General features: G+C 40.2%; 1 protein-coding gene across 1 annotated transcript in view; it reads right to left on the bottom strand.

Annotated features, from left to right (window-relative positions):
- Positions 1-202: 202 nt before the first annotated feature.
- The window catches only part of SVEP1 (sushi, von Willebrand factor type A, EGF and pentraxin domain containing 1), a 153463-nt gene continuing 137200 nt past the window's right edge, over positions 203-16465 (bottom strand). Inside the window, exons 47-50 of the mRNA XM_042451284.1 lie at positions 13063-13158; positions 6541-6636; positions 6079-6172; positions 203-4557 (exon numbers count right to left, since the gene is read on the bottom strand). Coding sequence (XP_042307218.1) covers positions 4527-4557; positions 6079-6172; positions 6541-6636; positions 13063-13158 — 317 coding nt within the window. The 3' untranslated portion in view covers positions 203-4526. The remainder of the gene's footprint in view (positions 4558-6078; positions 6173-6540; positions 6637-13062; positions 13159-16465) is intronic.

Genomic DNA, 16465 nt, shown 5'->3' with positions numbered 1-16465 from the left:
TATAGCATAAGCTTTTGTAGACTACTTCCTCAGATGCAAGGACACATTGTAATAGTTCAAAGGCTGGTATGGCCTGCAGTAGTGTAAAGGGACAAATGGGAAGGCTCCCACTTTTAGCTAAGCCTGCTACAGAACCGTCTTGTCAGAGCAATAAGAAGCTATCAAATATTAATGTGGAAAAACAAAATAGATTAGCATTATGGGTACTAAATGGGGTGCAACTTTATTTACAATGTAAAGTGCATCACACAAAAGTCGTTAAAACACATGGCAAGCAGTCACATAAATGACAGTACATTAATTGCATTTAAAAGTTATTTTTTTTTAAAAAGTGATGATTTGAAGATTTAATACTGCAAACAGCTATCTAATTATACCATTCAGTCTTTTCCTGCTAGGCATCACATACTGAGCCAGCATTGGTCTACCTTGAAAGTTCTTTCTGGGCTAGCTTTTGAAGTCTGACTGTTCACCATATAAACTGGAAAGTTTATAAACCTCTAGTATGAAGAATTTAAAAAAAACCCTCTTTGATGCTTGATCATAGTGTAAATATGGGGATTTGAGAAACTATTATGAAATGTAACAGCATAATTTTAATTTCTTATCATTCCCATTTTATGAACAACTCATAAGAGTGAAATCTTACACACATGTAGGAGTAATACTCACTGAACTCTGTGGGTCTTACCTCTGTGTAATCATGCAACTGGGATGCATATAATCACACTATAAAGAGTTTGGGAGTATATGTGTGATAATTAAGGATGATAATATTTGGAAATGTTTTTTTTATTTATGGGTCTTCCAGCTCAGTGGCCCATATCTCAGTTTCTATGTGCATTATGTTATGGAGACTTCAAGTTACTGTTTAAAGCAACTGGAAAAACAAATCTGGAAGAAATTTTGATGTGAGCCTGTGAGACAGTTTACCATTTGAGTCACTTACTAAATGTTGTAAAGGTAATGGACAAATTACTATCACTCAGATTGGCAAGGCATACATTTATTTTGTTTCTCCTTAAAAATAAAGAGTAACATCTATATTTTTCTACTTCCTCTCTTTTTATTTAAAAAAACTGTAGAGGGGGTTTAGAATGTCTTCCTTTTTATTCTGTTTCTTCTAAATGTGTAAACCCTCACCTCAGAAGACGTACATTATAAAAATTCTCAACGTATGCATGCATGCATGAGAGAGGGAGAATCTATATGTACACAAAAAGCCTCATGGGCAAAACAGAACAATTATATGAACTACTATTATTCCTCCCCACTTTTGTAATGGAGCTTTCCAGCAATAATCAGACACGGAGAGATTCCCAACTAGTCAGTGATCTTCCACAGTCATCATAAGGTATCTCTGGGGTGTCATTCACATTTTTTTAGTGCGACAATGTGAATCACCTCACTCACACATTCCGGGTTTATTATTCACCCTATGGAACTGCATCAATGTGCATCTCTGTAAGTTTGGTTGCTCACATGTGCAAGCCTTCAAATAAAGATGGAATCGACGATGCAAATGCATTCAGAACATGTTCAAGGTATGCAGCATTCTATCCTGGGTCTATTTGCATCAGTTATTCACACTAGTGACAATGTGGGTCCTTTTAAACAACTTGGGCAAAACCCCAATATTGATTATCCCAGATTAAGTGGGTTTTTTTTAACAGTTGGGTGCATTCGGGATGTGTGTGAACAATGGAGATTTCACCTGGATGCATCCTGGATTACTTTCACAGTGTGAATAACTCCTGGTTCTGTATGGAGCCACTGAGCTAATTTCTATGCTCACCTCCTGCCACTTTATATATGTATAAGTGTGTGGCAAAGTACAAGTGAGTATATCAAATACAGTATTCTCATTCCTCCCCAGAGTTTGTAAAGACATGGGCAAAAGGGATATCATGCAGTGCAACTCTACACAATTAAAAAGGAAGAAGGAAATGCAAAGGGCAGGTGCACAATTTGAAATGTTTAAATATGGGTTCCACACAATTGGACCATAACTTCCACAAACTGCCCACAAACTCATAATATATGAAGCCACTGTTTTCATCCCTCCTTAACAAAACTAACTAACCTACGGTGTAACTGCAAAAGCCTGCTGTTCAAGGGCAATGGTCTCTGTGTCTGTGCATGTGTGTATTTACATTGTGCTATTATGTTGCTGTGAGTCTTAATAGCAAATGCTGATGATGGGAGAGACTGTTGTATACAAGCTAATGCTGTTGGTAATGGAACATGTAACTGGAAAGTGTGCAAGAAGACACTTTCTTCAGTGCAACATTATATGGATCACAGTAGAACACTAGTCTGCAGAAGTTAAGAAAGTCATTTTGTGTTTACCTATGCATTCACAGAGTAAGCCACAAATAATCCTGTCTGAACCCCCAGATAAAATGGGGGAGGGAAAGGAAGCATTGGTGCGGTCCAGCTTCTCTTGCATAACTAAGCAAGCAGAAGGTGTCAGTTTTGGAGAAAATGGCTGGTATGTAAGCAAATTGTGACAAGGAAAAGGTTGATTATGTTAAGTAAAGTATGTTCTTCAGCAATATCAAGTACATTTCTATGCCACTTATTGATGTACTAAGCGATTTACAAAGTGTAAGCTAATTGCCTCCAACAAGCTGGTACTCATTTTAGCGATCTACAAAAGGATGCCAGGCTGAGTCAACTTGGAGTCCCTGGCTGGTATTGAACTCACCTTGTGGTTTGTGAGTGAGTGGCTGCAGTAAAGGCATTTAACCACTGCGCCACCAGGGCTTCCTCAGCAACTAGTTTTTTCTTGCCACAGGTACCAAACAACACCCTTTTCCTTTTAAATAGCTAAATCATTGCAGTTGTGCTCTCTGGTAATAAATAATTACAGAACTTAATCACAGCTCAGTTGTATTGTTCTGAATCACAACAGTAAACTACTAGACATTCAGAATTGGGACATGAAGGTGAAACCTTTTTCAGAAAAATATGCTTATTAGTTGTAGTGCTTAGGATTTTTTTTTTTGCATTTTTTTATCTAAGATACTTACTACTAGTGACCAGCTTTGAATGGAAATTATAAAATGTTTGTCTTCCTTAGACAGTGGGGAAAGGATATGAACTGTGTAGACAAAGAATATCAATAATAGGTAGACAAAGAGCCCAATTTCCAGGTTTTTTTTAAGCTTATTTCACTTTTAACTAAATGGCAGCCAAATGTCAAATCAACAAATGTGTGTGTTTTAAATATGCGAACAATAGATTTACAGACCCCCACCCCCACCCAGCCCCCACAAGTGTATCATCTCAGTAAAACAGGTTTGAATTAAAAGAAAACAGAACACCAAATGTACTCTGGAGACCCTTCAGTCCCCAAGCACACATTTTCACCTCTCACAGCTAGCTGCTATACACATCAGAGTCCCAGGTTGTCAAACCATCTTATCCCATACATTTGTGCATCCAATGGCATGCCTACAGAAAAGGCTCAATAAGGCCCACTACTAATTACTCTTAGGCTCAGGTCGGAAAGAATTATATCCAAGGGAACTCTGGACTTGCCTCTTTCAGACATTAGCCTTCCAGGCTACATGGAAAACTATGAAAACTGAGGTTAGTTGAAGGCGGTTCACAATGACAGGGATGTGTGGATCTGCTGTGTGTGTATTTGTGTATGTGTGTTTTTAAAGAAACCATAAATCCCACTAAGCACTTGCAAACCTTTCACTATACTAAAACAGATCCCCAGATGAATTTGTTTAAAATTTCCACCAGACTCCAGTAACTAATGTTGCCTCCTCCACAACTAATGAAATATGGTGAACTTGCAGAAGGTGATTAAGGACACAACTAGATTTGACAGAGCCATTGTTCATGTGTCTGCCTTATTTACATACAAAAATCTGGGTGTAGGAGGTACGTACTTACTTTAACAATTAAAAGATGCATGTGGGAGAGAATTATCAAATCTTCTACTCTCCCATGATTTAGTATCTCTCTGTCGAGCCAAATAGTAGATATAGTTCCAGTGGTGGAAAGAGGAATGAAAAAAAAGGGGGCTCAAGTCACTGACTTTAAGAAGTTACAGTATGGGAGGAGAAAGGATCCAGCACTTCTGTTTCTTACACTCCTTTTACATACTTGCAACTTGAATGCGGATGGACAAATGAAAAGAAAAATTCATTTGCCACCCTCACATAAAGTCTGGTTCTAAAGCTTCTTGTCTGACTAGCAATTGATCCAACACATGCTCTGGGATTTGTAATAATAATAAAAGAAGACTGCAAATTATTCTCCGTCAGTGGGCATTATTTGTACCCTTGCATGTATTGACAGCAGCATAAATGATATACTTCTACAGGTAGAAAAAAAAGTGGCTCCTTTCAAAATAAAAAATATAAGAAAATATAATACAAAATAATTAAAAAAACATTTTAGAAACCTCAGACGATTTAACTCCCCACCCCAAGATTTGATTTTACAGTGTCTGAAGTATCAAGGCCTGATGGATCAGAATAAAAATGTTCATAGTAGTCACTTTGAAGTTAAAAGTGGTGGAATCCAGTTTTCCTTTTCCTAGATTAGCACACAAATAGACACACAAAAAGAATGAAGAGCATTAAATACAAATTAGGGCATACTGTATCATGAAGACTGCTGCCCTGCCCCTGCCCAAACCAAATGTTCTCAGATATAGGCTTATGTGGAAATATCCTTCACACAACCCTCATACAAATAAGTGTAATGCACACCCTTTTAGCTATTAAAAGAGGAACTCCACCCAGTCTTGGATTATTTTCAATAAGGGATGTAAAAAATACTCATGTCCTCAGTTAGAAATAATGCATTGACATACTGTAATGCATTTACATAAAATTGTGACCTGTTGCAAGAGATTTTCTTTTTGGGACCTTTTCCTGCAACCAATCAATAAGCTTTTCTTTTTCAAATAGTATTAAGTTTTGTGCAAAAAGAGTTTTTTGGGGGGTGAGGGGTGAGGAAATTAATCAAACATGTCCAAAAACTCTTGTAATCTTGACCAGTGGGGATAAAGCTCATGAAATTTTTCATTATTCCATGCAAGAAAGCAATAAGTACAGATTTATATCCACACTTTCAACAGTACTGATAATTTGCCTCTGTGCATGTGGCAGTGTGTAACATTCAGCTTTCTTTTATATCCAAAGGCGTGGTGCCACTACTCATAATCTGACTGGGTTTCAAGATGGTGAGCTACATAGGCAGTGATATGCTGCAGCTGAGACCGAAACCACACTGTAACCAGCAGGTATTCATTTGGAAATTATCAGTTCCAGATTGGTTAAGATGGAGCCAAATACAAGACTTCATGGAAACATCCTGAATTAGTATGCTTTGTGTGTCAGATTGACAGCTGCCCTTAAGGCCAGCTGAACCTGTTAAGAGTCTCTAAAGCTGGCAGTCATCACTTGATAGAAAGGAGCAGTGGTGTCCTTACCCTGGTGTCACCCAGTGTGTGTGTGGGCTGCTGAGGGTGGCCAAAAGGGCACACTCAGCCCTCTCTTGCTCTGCAGCAGCACCAATCTCCTCATGAGGAGAACAGTGCCATTGCAGTTAAGTCAGGAGTGAGTGTGACCCTTTCTTTTGCTGCATCAGTACTGGCCTCCTAATGAAGAGACCAGCACACTGTGGCGAGTTCAGGAGGTGTGCACTTGGCCCTTTTCACCCCACAGTGGGAGAAGGGCCTGAATGGGTATCACCTCTCTTCTGGGGTGTTACTCAGTGTGGCCACATCCCCTTCACTTCCCTAGTGATCCTACTGGATAGGAGGCTCTTGTAACTGAACAAGAAGGCAGTCCTATTGTTTTTTTATCAATGTTCTGAGACACACAAGTTGGGAATCTTGGAAAGTGAACAGCAGGCTCTATGGATAGAGATTTGAAAAGGAAACCCTTAGATTCTACTAGAAACTCAAAATAGAACTACTACCTTTTTTTCAAGGTCTTATTTGAAATACCACAGTAGGCCATATCATCTATTTTGTTTTTAACACAGAATGTAGATCAAATTATTTTATCTTAGTTCAAAATCTTGATATAAGATTTTTTTTTTACTTACCTAGAACAGTCATGTCCAGTCCATGGTGAAGTGCAATGGCACCGATTGGGTCGTACACACTTCCCACCGTTTAAGCATGGGGACTGACAGACGGCTGTATTAAAAGATCACATTGCTGGTCATTTAGATTATGACACACTCTTCACCATTATTAGAATTGTTCCCACTGAATATATTCAATTGTGATTGAATTTTTTGTTGGTTTTATTATACAGCCATGATGATGGAGCAAACAGAGGGCTTGTTTCTTTAATCATGGGAACACAGGGAACCAGATTGATGTAGATGTTTGAGTGTTGGACTTATGCTTACAGTGACCTCCTCCCAATGGAAATGAAATCTTGTTCCCCCCCCCCCCCCCACCACTAAAGCTTGACACTGATCATCATCACACAAGAAATGCTTGTTTTGCTAAATGTAGCTGCTAGATTGCATGACATGTGAACTTAAAAAGAGGCTTACCTTGGTGGCAGCGCGATCCAGTCCACCCAGCTGGGCAATCACACTGGTAAGGAGCCACACAGTGACCTCCATTCAGACAATGTAGGATGCAGATTGCTAAATAGACAGGGAACAAATAAAAGGACCAGCTAACAAAAACATTAATGTCATTTATCATGAGAAGGATTTCTCTACATCGCTGAAACAACATTGCTATAATGATAAAGAAAAATTTAAACTTTGCTGTACTGTATTTTTGTGGGCTGCTTAATTTGGAAGTGCTACAAACAGACTTACACAAACACAAAATTACCATGTAGAGTGAGCTAGGGCAGGAAGATAAAATAAAAAAACAAAACAAAAACCCTTCACTATCTGGGAGCGCCTTCCTGAAATATGCCAGAGCAAAATGAATAAAAATGATGAATACATTCACAGATGGATTTTGCCATACTGAGAACATATGAGGGATGATTCACATAAACAGGATTCTTAGCTTGTGACAAATGTGTTCCTTAGTAAATTCCTGCTCATTTTCAGCCACACACCCTATTTCCATGCATATGATTGCAAAGGGACTTATTTTATTTATTTATTGGATTTTATACCCTGCCTTTCCCCCAAAGTGGGATACAAGGTGGCAAGTCAGGCACTAACATATGCAAGCTGTAATCTCTTGATCTGTTAATAAGAACATTCTGGGTGTACAGACTGTATCTCCCTTATGGGAAATGCTTGGGACTAGAAATGTTTTCAGTTTCAGAAAGTTTTGGATTTTGAAATTCCTATACAGTGGGCCCTCAGTATCTGCCAGTTCGCTATCCACAGATCTGAGCCACCACAGATTGAAAAGAAACCTTTATTTTTTTTAACCTGCAAGTGCCAGGCTGAGAAGTGGTCCCAGGACAGTAGCAGAGGCTGAGGCAAGATCTGGGCAAGCTGATGCCTCCTTTCCTCATGGAAGTCAACCCCACAACAAAGCCATAGTCAGAACTTAAACCTCTTCCTCACTCTCTGTCCCATCTTCATATCACAAAGCCACTGCCAAAATTTAAACCCCTACCTCCCACTTTCTCACAAGGAAACCTCTGCCAGAATTCACACTCCTGCCTCACTATGGCGCAGTACAGACCGCCCAAATATGGCGGTCTGCAGGTGCCCATTTTAATTCCAGAAGGATGCTGAATCTGCTAGATCACGCAATGTCCCTCTGCAGTTGAAAAAACTCAGTTTTTCCGGGTTCTTTTACTGGTGCTCGGGTTACGTCATGAGTGTGCCAATGGCACACTCATGACGTAACGGATGCACTGAAAATGGCAGTGGCCGTGTGGATGGGACACTGCCATCAGGCTGCTACCATTACATACTAGAGTTCTGGACCATGCAGTTGCTGCACAGTCCAGAAACCTAGTATCGCCACCACCACGCCCCTTTCGGCCCGTCTGTCTCAGGCCTATGTTTCTCACCTTCTCACATGGAAGCTTCTTACAGAGTTTAAACCCCTTTCGTGCTGATGCACCTTCTTGTCCCACTCATTCTGCTACCTCTCTCTGAGGTGGATTGGTGGCAAAGGGGTTTAAAATCTAGCAGAGGCTTTGTGATAGGAAGGTGGGAAACAATGCAGGAAGACTGCCTTCTTAGTGCCCAGAACATGTTGCCCAGGGAATTTTAAATGTTAAACACTGACTTGAGCATTCACAGTTTTTGGTATCCACAGGGGTCCTGGAACCAAACACCCACAGATACTGAGAGCCCACTGCATTAGGATATACATAAATAATGAATTATCTTGGAGATGGAACCTAAATCTAAACACAAAAATCATTTATGTCTCATATACAGTGGTGTATCCATGGTGATCCCTTTCTGGACACCCCCCCCCCATAGATGGCGAAAACTGTGAGACCTCAAGTCCCATAGTATTCAATAGCAGTGAGCAAATGCATGACCATTGAAATCAATGGGGCTTGCCATCCATGCATGATTAAATCCACAAATGACAAGCCTGCGGTTGGGACAGATGCACTGTACACCTTAGACACATAGCCTAATGGTACTTTTATACAATATTTTAAAATAATTTTATGCAAGAAATAAAATTTGTGTATACTGAATAATCAGAGAGCACTATCTCAGCAACACATAAAAATGTTTGCTTTTTTGAATATTTCAGATTTTGGAATTTGGGGTAAGGGAGACTCAACCTGTATAAATAAGATTTGTGTAGATTAGCTACAATTACAGATTATTCTGTACAGTCATTTTGCCATTCCATGTTTCCCAATTTCCCTTTCACCAGCAACCTTTAATTTTTCCATGTTGGAGGTGTCATGAAATAGCAGTTGTTGGCTTCCTCACCATTAGATCCCCTTGCAAACTGACAGTAGGCAAGACAGTTCTAAGCCTTTCTCCCAGCATGCTGCTACCTATGTCCAGTTTCCTCCCTACCTAAGTAAGAGCCTTGATGGATTCAGACAGCTGTCTGCTCCCTTGGATATCAAAGGGAGTAAGAACATGAATTGGAGTGGCAGATTATAATGACTAGGAGCATAAAAGCTATCCCTACATGTTGATGTTTAGTTTTAACATCACTGCCAGAACTAAGGTAAAGAAATGAATGGTGACATATCAAATGCAGAGCCAGAGACTGCAAGGAGATGTGTGTCTACCTCACCTCTCACTGAACTTTGTAAACACAAAGAAAGGCATATCTAGAATGGTGCTTTGCAGGCTCCACAATTAAAGAGAAAGTCCTGCTCTCAGAATGTGGGATGTGCTCCCCTCAGGATTGCAAACAGTTTCCACTTTCAGACACTTTTAGGAAGGTGCGAAAAACACGTTTCTTCAACCTGGGCTTTTAAACAATTTTGATTTTTTTTTTACTGAATACTGTGATAATTTGAATGATTTTATTGTTTAATCCCCCCACCCCAGTGATTCTCATTAGCTGCTCTGAGTGTGCTGTCTTTTTAACAGAATCCCAGAATTTTTAAAAAATAAATTAAAAACAACAAAGATAAAAATAATAACAACATTGCACTGCACTCACTCTGCCATTTTGAAATTAGCACTACCTCCTTGGACCATAAACTGTTCCTGATGCAATCCAAACAATATTCTCGGCGTTGCTCACCAAACACTGTTATTGCTGAATCTCTAGCACCTGTCCTTTAAAAGTAGTTCAAAAGCACTTTACAGGCAATCTGATGCTGTTACATTTGTAGATACTGTATTGAAATATTTACCTTAAAAGACTCTTTATTATGTTTCGCTCATCCAAGAACTGACAACTTTGGTGGGTTTGGAGAGGTAATTTTCTGCCTGGACTACATGGGCTGCCAAAATGCTCCCCAGGGAAAAATTAAAATAAAACCAGGAATGGCTGAAAGTCTACTTTTAGTTTTTGAAAACAAGATTTCTTTTTCTTTTTACAGTAAAATATTGTAAAATACCCAATATACTGTATAGCTAGGAAAGTACTCTTGGTATGAGGGTGCTGTCTTATTAATTGGCACTCTGCAAACCTGGCTCCAGCAGTAAGTCAGGGAAAACAGGTTTGATTCTAGGGACAGTAATTGATATGTGCTTTTCCAGAGTAGGCTTACTGAAGAAATTACATACATCTAACCTCTGTATATCCCCAATTCCTTCTAAATTACCATTGTTGTTCTGGGAAGTTAGAGTTGCCAGGTGAAATATAGAGCAGGGCTCTTGTACCTTTAATGGATGTGTAGAAGAAGGAATTGCAACAAGCAACACCTGCTGAAATTCTCTCATCTGTACAACTGTTAAAGGGACCAGAGCCCTGTCCTATATTTCACCCGGCATACCTATGGGCAGTCCAGCCATAAAGAGGTACTGCATTAGTCATGAAATACTAAAAAGAAAATATAATCACAACACTCCTTCTCCCTCAGCCTGCAAGCTTAGATCAACTGAAATATGCAGAGCAACAAATATATATGGTTTTATGTGTGTGTAGCACCTGGTGCACAGTATCCTCATTTTTTTTTTTAGTATTTTAGTAACTGTACACAACATGAAAGGGTTTCTACAAATGCAAGCATAAATTTGCACTTCAGAGAAAGAAACACAGGCAGGCAGTTGAAAGAGAGCAGTAGGATGCACCCAGTGTTCCAATTGCAAAAGTAAATGGAGATGACACAATGTTGTATATATTTTTAAAGGGCTCATTTACTCACATTGTACTGCAAATGCAATATGCCACATTGTTTTCCATCTGAGAAACTGAGACATTGTCTTACTAGTGATGCATATCTAGTAGTGCAGGGAATAGAAAAAGTGCAGCCCATGAGGGATGTTTATGTCCCCCCCCCCCCCGCAACCTGCCCCAGCCTACCTTAGAGTGAACCTTTTGTGCCAAAACATACGTACTTCCAACCACATGTCAGGAGTATTTTTCCAACACAAGGTGCTAGCAAATGTTTGAAATTGAAGTGTAAAATTTAATACACTTAAGGATAACATACTGCTGCTGTATCCCTGCCAAAACTGATAGATGATTTTAAGCTTAAGCAAAAAGATGCTTTAGATTTCTTCTGGAGGTTGTATATATGTCTTTTGAGGAGCTCATACTGAAGGAGAAACACCTGCACCTGTTTTTGTCTCTTCACACGTCTATCTGTCTGTAGCCTGGAAATTCTCAAACAAACTGGTGCTGTTTCTCTTTCAGTCATCAAGCTCTGTGTTGTACCATTAAAGAAGCTGACATCTTGTTTCAGTTAAGTGGGATGCCAGTATCCATACTCATATGACTGGAATCATGTGAGAGGGGAAGGATCAGGGTTGCCTCATCTGTCCCCACTCTGGCTTTACATTACTGTTGGCTCAGCTCCACCCACCATGCACATGTGTGATGAAAAAGCCTGAAGCAAAGGCCTTTTTGTATTGAATTCTATTTGCAGAAGATCAGCGAGGAGTTTAGCAACAGGGTTTCTCATCCATCATACATGTCCCTTATAATATATAATAATTCATACGTGATACCTTGTTTTTAAAACCATATTTAACTGTTTCACAACAGCATTGTGTTCTCTGGCTAAATTTCGTGTAATCTGGAAGGAGGTCTTAAGTAAACTGATGCAGCTAGTGAGAGATAAGGTGTGGATAAGAAGCTCTCTCTCTGAGAGCAGGCATCTTCTTCCTCTCTAAGGGCTCAAACAGACAGGCCAACTAAAAGCTGCTTCGGGTCACTTTGAAGATATGCTGTTTAAATGACACACACATCTGAAGAGGCCAGAAGCTGTGCCAAAGGTGCACTCTAGTCCTTAGGACTGGAGTTTGGCTTTGGTGAGGCTTCCAGCCTCTTAGGACACATGCATCATTTAAACAGCATACCTCCAAAGTGACCTGAAGCAGCTTTACTTTGGCCTATCTGTTCAGGCCCCAAGTCTTGAGGGGAAGAAGAAGGGGAACTTAAGCTCTCCTGAAGCCCTATGAGCTTCTCTCAGCTTCTAGAAAGCCAACCTCGCTAAGTATATAACTCAAACCTGTGGGAATTTCCCTTTCCCTTTGAAAGGCCCATCTATAGTGAAGCGAACAATTTAACATCCAGTGCAGATCCAGGGACTATCTGCACTTGAAGCTGTGTCGGAGTATGGCTGAAAGGACACTTTCTTTGCTTATAATTTCTGTTACTGACCCGTTCCCCATTAATTTGTCATCAATAAAGCTAATTTACCTTGTGACTTAAGTTTACTTTAGTATATCACTGAATTTAAGCTGAGCATAACTTTAGTGGATAACCTCCCCGTCCCCCCATCACTACCTTCACCTGCCTGTGTAGACACTCTGTATAATTTAAAACTCTAATAATACTGGATTGTACATCACAAGGGGGTGGATAGAGCTCCCTCCTCCTCTAACCTTAGCCAAAATTAGCTAACCAACATGTGCCTAGGTGACAAGAATGTGACAGAGGAACTGGGGCCAACATGTGTGACCCTACCTTTCCTCTCTATAGTTGTATGTGTGGGGATAGCTGATCAGTATTGGCAATAAGGGAGGATGTAGAGAAGAGAAAAAGTCTCAGGGTTTTGAAAAAGAAGATTTTAGTCTTGCAAACAGTCCAACACATTTCAAGCCTTTAGGATACAGGCATGGGTTTTTAGAAGAAGCCATCCTTTACTCATGCTACAGTGTATATCTCATACATACTGTGCTAGATATACTGGACAAATTTCTAAAAACTAAATGGACAAAAAGATGCTAAATAAAAGGAACTGATATATCCCCAACAGCATAGCAAAGTCTCTCCTTTTCTCTTTGCTAGTCTAACCATGTCACAGCATTGTAGTGACACTCAAAAATCAACCTAGCATTCCTTAGAACAGTGCTACTCCAAGTAGTGGTCCCTGGATTAGTGTCCTGAGCTACTGGCTGCAAAATCCTTTGCCAGCTCCTGGCGAGTAAGAAGAAATTATTTGTTGATCTCTAACATCAGATAGCCTGAGAAGCATGACCTTCTCAGGATACAAAAGTAACAAATAAATAAATACTGCATTGTCAGACAAAGGTACATACGCTCTTCACAGAGACGTCCCATCCATCCCTCAGGGCAGGAGCACACATTTGGCCGTTCACATATACCACCATTTTGACATGGGAACCGACAAATAGCTGGGAAAGAGAACAACATCAAGTTAGAATATGAGGTAGTTAAATTGGAGTTAGGCTCTTGGACTAAACATATTCAAAATATCACTAGGAGATTTAAGCTATCTTGACATATAAATTATCCTTGACTATAAGAATAATGTCTGATGAAGTATAGTGCTTTTGAATTAATCAGTTATGTTTCTCTCTCAGCCATTTAATTTATTTTTTATATGCCACTTTTCTCCCAAATGGGATTAAAAGTGGCTTCACTCTGAATTCACTTTGTTAACAAGAGAAGGCAGCGTCAATACAGGAATAGCAGTCCTGGTTTATCTTTCAAGATTGTTGGAAGGATAACTAGAATAATGTGGAGGAAGTGCTTGGTGTAATTATGAAAAAGAGCTCCATATTTTATGCCCTATATTTGCTGATGCAGTGGGTCGAATGTTGGTCTAGGACTGAGGAAGACCAGGGTTCAAATCACCATTCAGCTATGGAGACCCTGCCTGAGGGACCTTGGGTAAGTCACACTCTCTCTAAGAGGAAGGTAATGGCAAACCTCCTCTGAATAAATCTGGCCAAGAAAACCTTATGATAAGATTCCCACAAGTCAAAGTGTAATTGAAAGGACACACTTGCTGAAGCAGTAGGTTCACATTTACACATGCTGCCCTCTTGTGGTTGCAATATTTGACCTATTTCAGCCATTTTTAAATGTAACTGTACACAAGGGATGTGTACAATCTTGTAAAATTACTTGCTCATCAGAATACAGGCTGTTTTAATATGCCAGTACAGACCATTCAGAAATCAATGACCTGCTTAAGATTTCTCATGTCTAGTGCAAGAACAAGACAAGAATTTTTTTGTGTGTGTGTGTTTAAATTTCTGCAGTTTCTGTAAAATATCTGCACAAAACTTTTTTCTGTCTTTTCTATTTGTGAAGTAAAGCATGCACAGCAAGCACAGAGGACTAGCTGACTGATATAAAAGAGTTGCAGTTGTGCTTCTTGGTTATAAATGCTGATTCAATTTGACAGCAGTTCTTTTTTAGTTTTGCAAAATTTGTGCAAAAACAATTCTTATAACATATATATATAAATCTTGGTTAATGTTGTCAGGAAAATATCCTGTTGTTTCACAGGGAGGCAGAACAAAATTGTGCCTTCTTGTTCTCATGGACCAGAATTAAGACAAACTAGAAAATGTACATCTCTGCCTTACAGTCATAATCAAAAACTCACACCAGGAATGGGTAACTCTAGCGTTTAATGGACTGCTTTGCCCAGGGAACCATGGAGAGCTATACTACTCCTGTTGTGGTCCTATCCCTCAATTTATTTATTTATTTAAATGTTTATTCCCCAAACATATGGAGATGTCTGGTCCTGTTTTTCACTTTTCCCATGCTGAGGAGAGGCCTTTTGGTAAGCAGTAATTGAAATGGAAATAATCGCATTTTACTATAAAATCTAAACTAAAGTAATCATATATTAGCAATAATATTAGTTCACTGGACATTATAATATAACAACATCAACGACACAATCCATGCTACAGGGATGACAGATGAATTTACATATATAGTTTATGCTTAGGTTAGTCTTTAATGTGCATACATGCTGCATACATGTATTTTTTGGCTGTAGCATCCCATCTCATCTAATAAATCTGACTTATTCTCCAGTGATATGACATTTTGTGTGTGGTTTGCAATTCTAGAATATGTGTAGGAGTGCTTATGTCTGTGTAATTAGGCAGGAACTGTGGAGTGACTACAGTAAAAGATCTGGAGAAAACATGATGTTTTTATTCCATCTTTCATATTAAATAAAGCAGACCCATAACAAACTATGAATACATTTGTAACCAAACTGTTTTTGCCTTTTTTCGGGGGGGGGGGGGGGGAGAGGGAATATTTGAAGTACTGGATACACTATTTGTTTTCTTAACCAGGACCTCAAGATGGGAGACGAAAGGACACATCACCTATTGTTCCAAAATCTCTGACACTGGACAGAGCAAGCAGTTAAGAGTACAGGGCAGATCTACATTTTTAATGTTATATGCCAGCTAATGCTGGTTCCAGGCTGACATAGGTAAGCCCCCTGACTCTTGAGGGAAACAGAGGGGAGTTGGATTTTTTGGACCCACAGTTGCTTCTGGCTTTTCCATACTCCCCAAATACACTTTGACCTAGAGCTTGTTCCCACTAGGGAAAACCCCGCGTTCTGAATCGAATCCAAGGAGTGGCGTTCATATTAGGATCCGATTTAAACCTAGAACGGTTCTAGAGCAACCCGGAATCGTCCCCACTAGAAATCGAATCCAGAAGCGGGATAAAATTTAAATCCGTGTTTTCCTCATTTAACGCGTGTTAAAAAAACACTAGGGTCCTACCTAGTGTTTTTCCCTTGATTCGAGTTAGGAACCGGAGTATTTAGATGAGAACGATAGCATTGGAATCGGGCTAGAAGGATGGGAGGAGCTGACTGCGATGGGGGCTGTCATTGGGGGAGTTGCCCTTTCTGTCCCCATCCGTCGTGGCTGTCGCCATTTTTTCTTCCCTCACCCCTTTGTTCGCTGTGGTCTTTCAATAAGAGATAAGGATTATTTTTATTTTTTATTTTAATGGTTTACAGGCGCTTAATCTCTTCAGCGCTTTAAGCGCCTGAAGTCCCGGCTGCTCCAGCGCCTGCATCTGCAAAGGACTACAAGGCTTCTCCCGGTGGATTGCAACCTCCCCTCTGTGTGGGGAGAGCCCATTTCTAACGGAGGAGAGGCAGGAAGGGAAGGCTCCTCTCAAAGAGGCATTCCCTGCCCGCTTGGGCTCTGATCTCGCCCAGGCAGGGAAGGCTCCTCGCGAGGAGGCATCTGATCTCGCCCAGACAGGGAAGGGCTCTGATCAATGGGGGGGGGATAGAGCCTTTCTCCCTCTCTTTCTCAAACGGAATCTGCCTTCTCCTCCAACCCTGGAAAGAGAATCTTTGGGAAGAGTGCTCCCTCCCTGCTTTTCCAGCAGCCTCCTTCATTGATCTCTGTGCTCTCTGAAGGGATTCTGCCTGGCTGTCTTAGGAGACATGAAGCAGGGATGCTGCCCTGGAAAACCTATCCCATAGTTCCTCTGGAGAGAGCTTTGGTTTCCTACTAAATTCGCATTGCCAGAAGCATCCCCCATTGATCTCTGTGCTCTCTGAAGGGATTCTGCCTGGCTATCTTAGGAGACATGAAGCAGGGATGCTGCCCTGGAAAACCTATCCCATAGTTCCTCTGGAGAGAGCTTTGGTTTCCTACTAAATTCGCATTGCCAGAAGCATCCCCCATTGAT

This window comes from Sceloporus undulatus, chromosome 2 (assembly GCF_019175285.1).
Source record: "Sceloporus undulatus isolate JIND9_A2432 ecotype Alabama chromosome 2, SceUnd_v1.1, whole genome shotgun sequence".
NCBI classification, from domain to species: domain Eukaryota; kingdom Metazoa; phylum Chordata; class Lepidosauria; order Squamata; family Phrynosomatidae; genus Sceloporus; species Sceloporus undulatus.
Note: the sequence above shows the minus strand (reverse complement) of the source record. Positions and strands in the feature narration are given on the sequence as shown.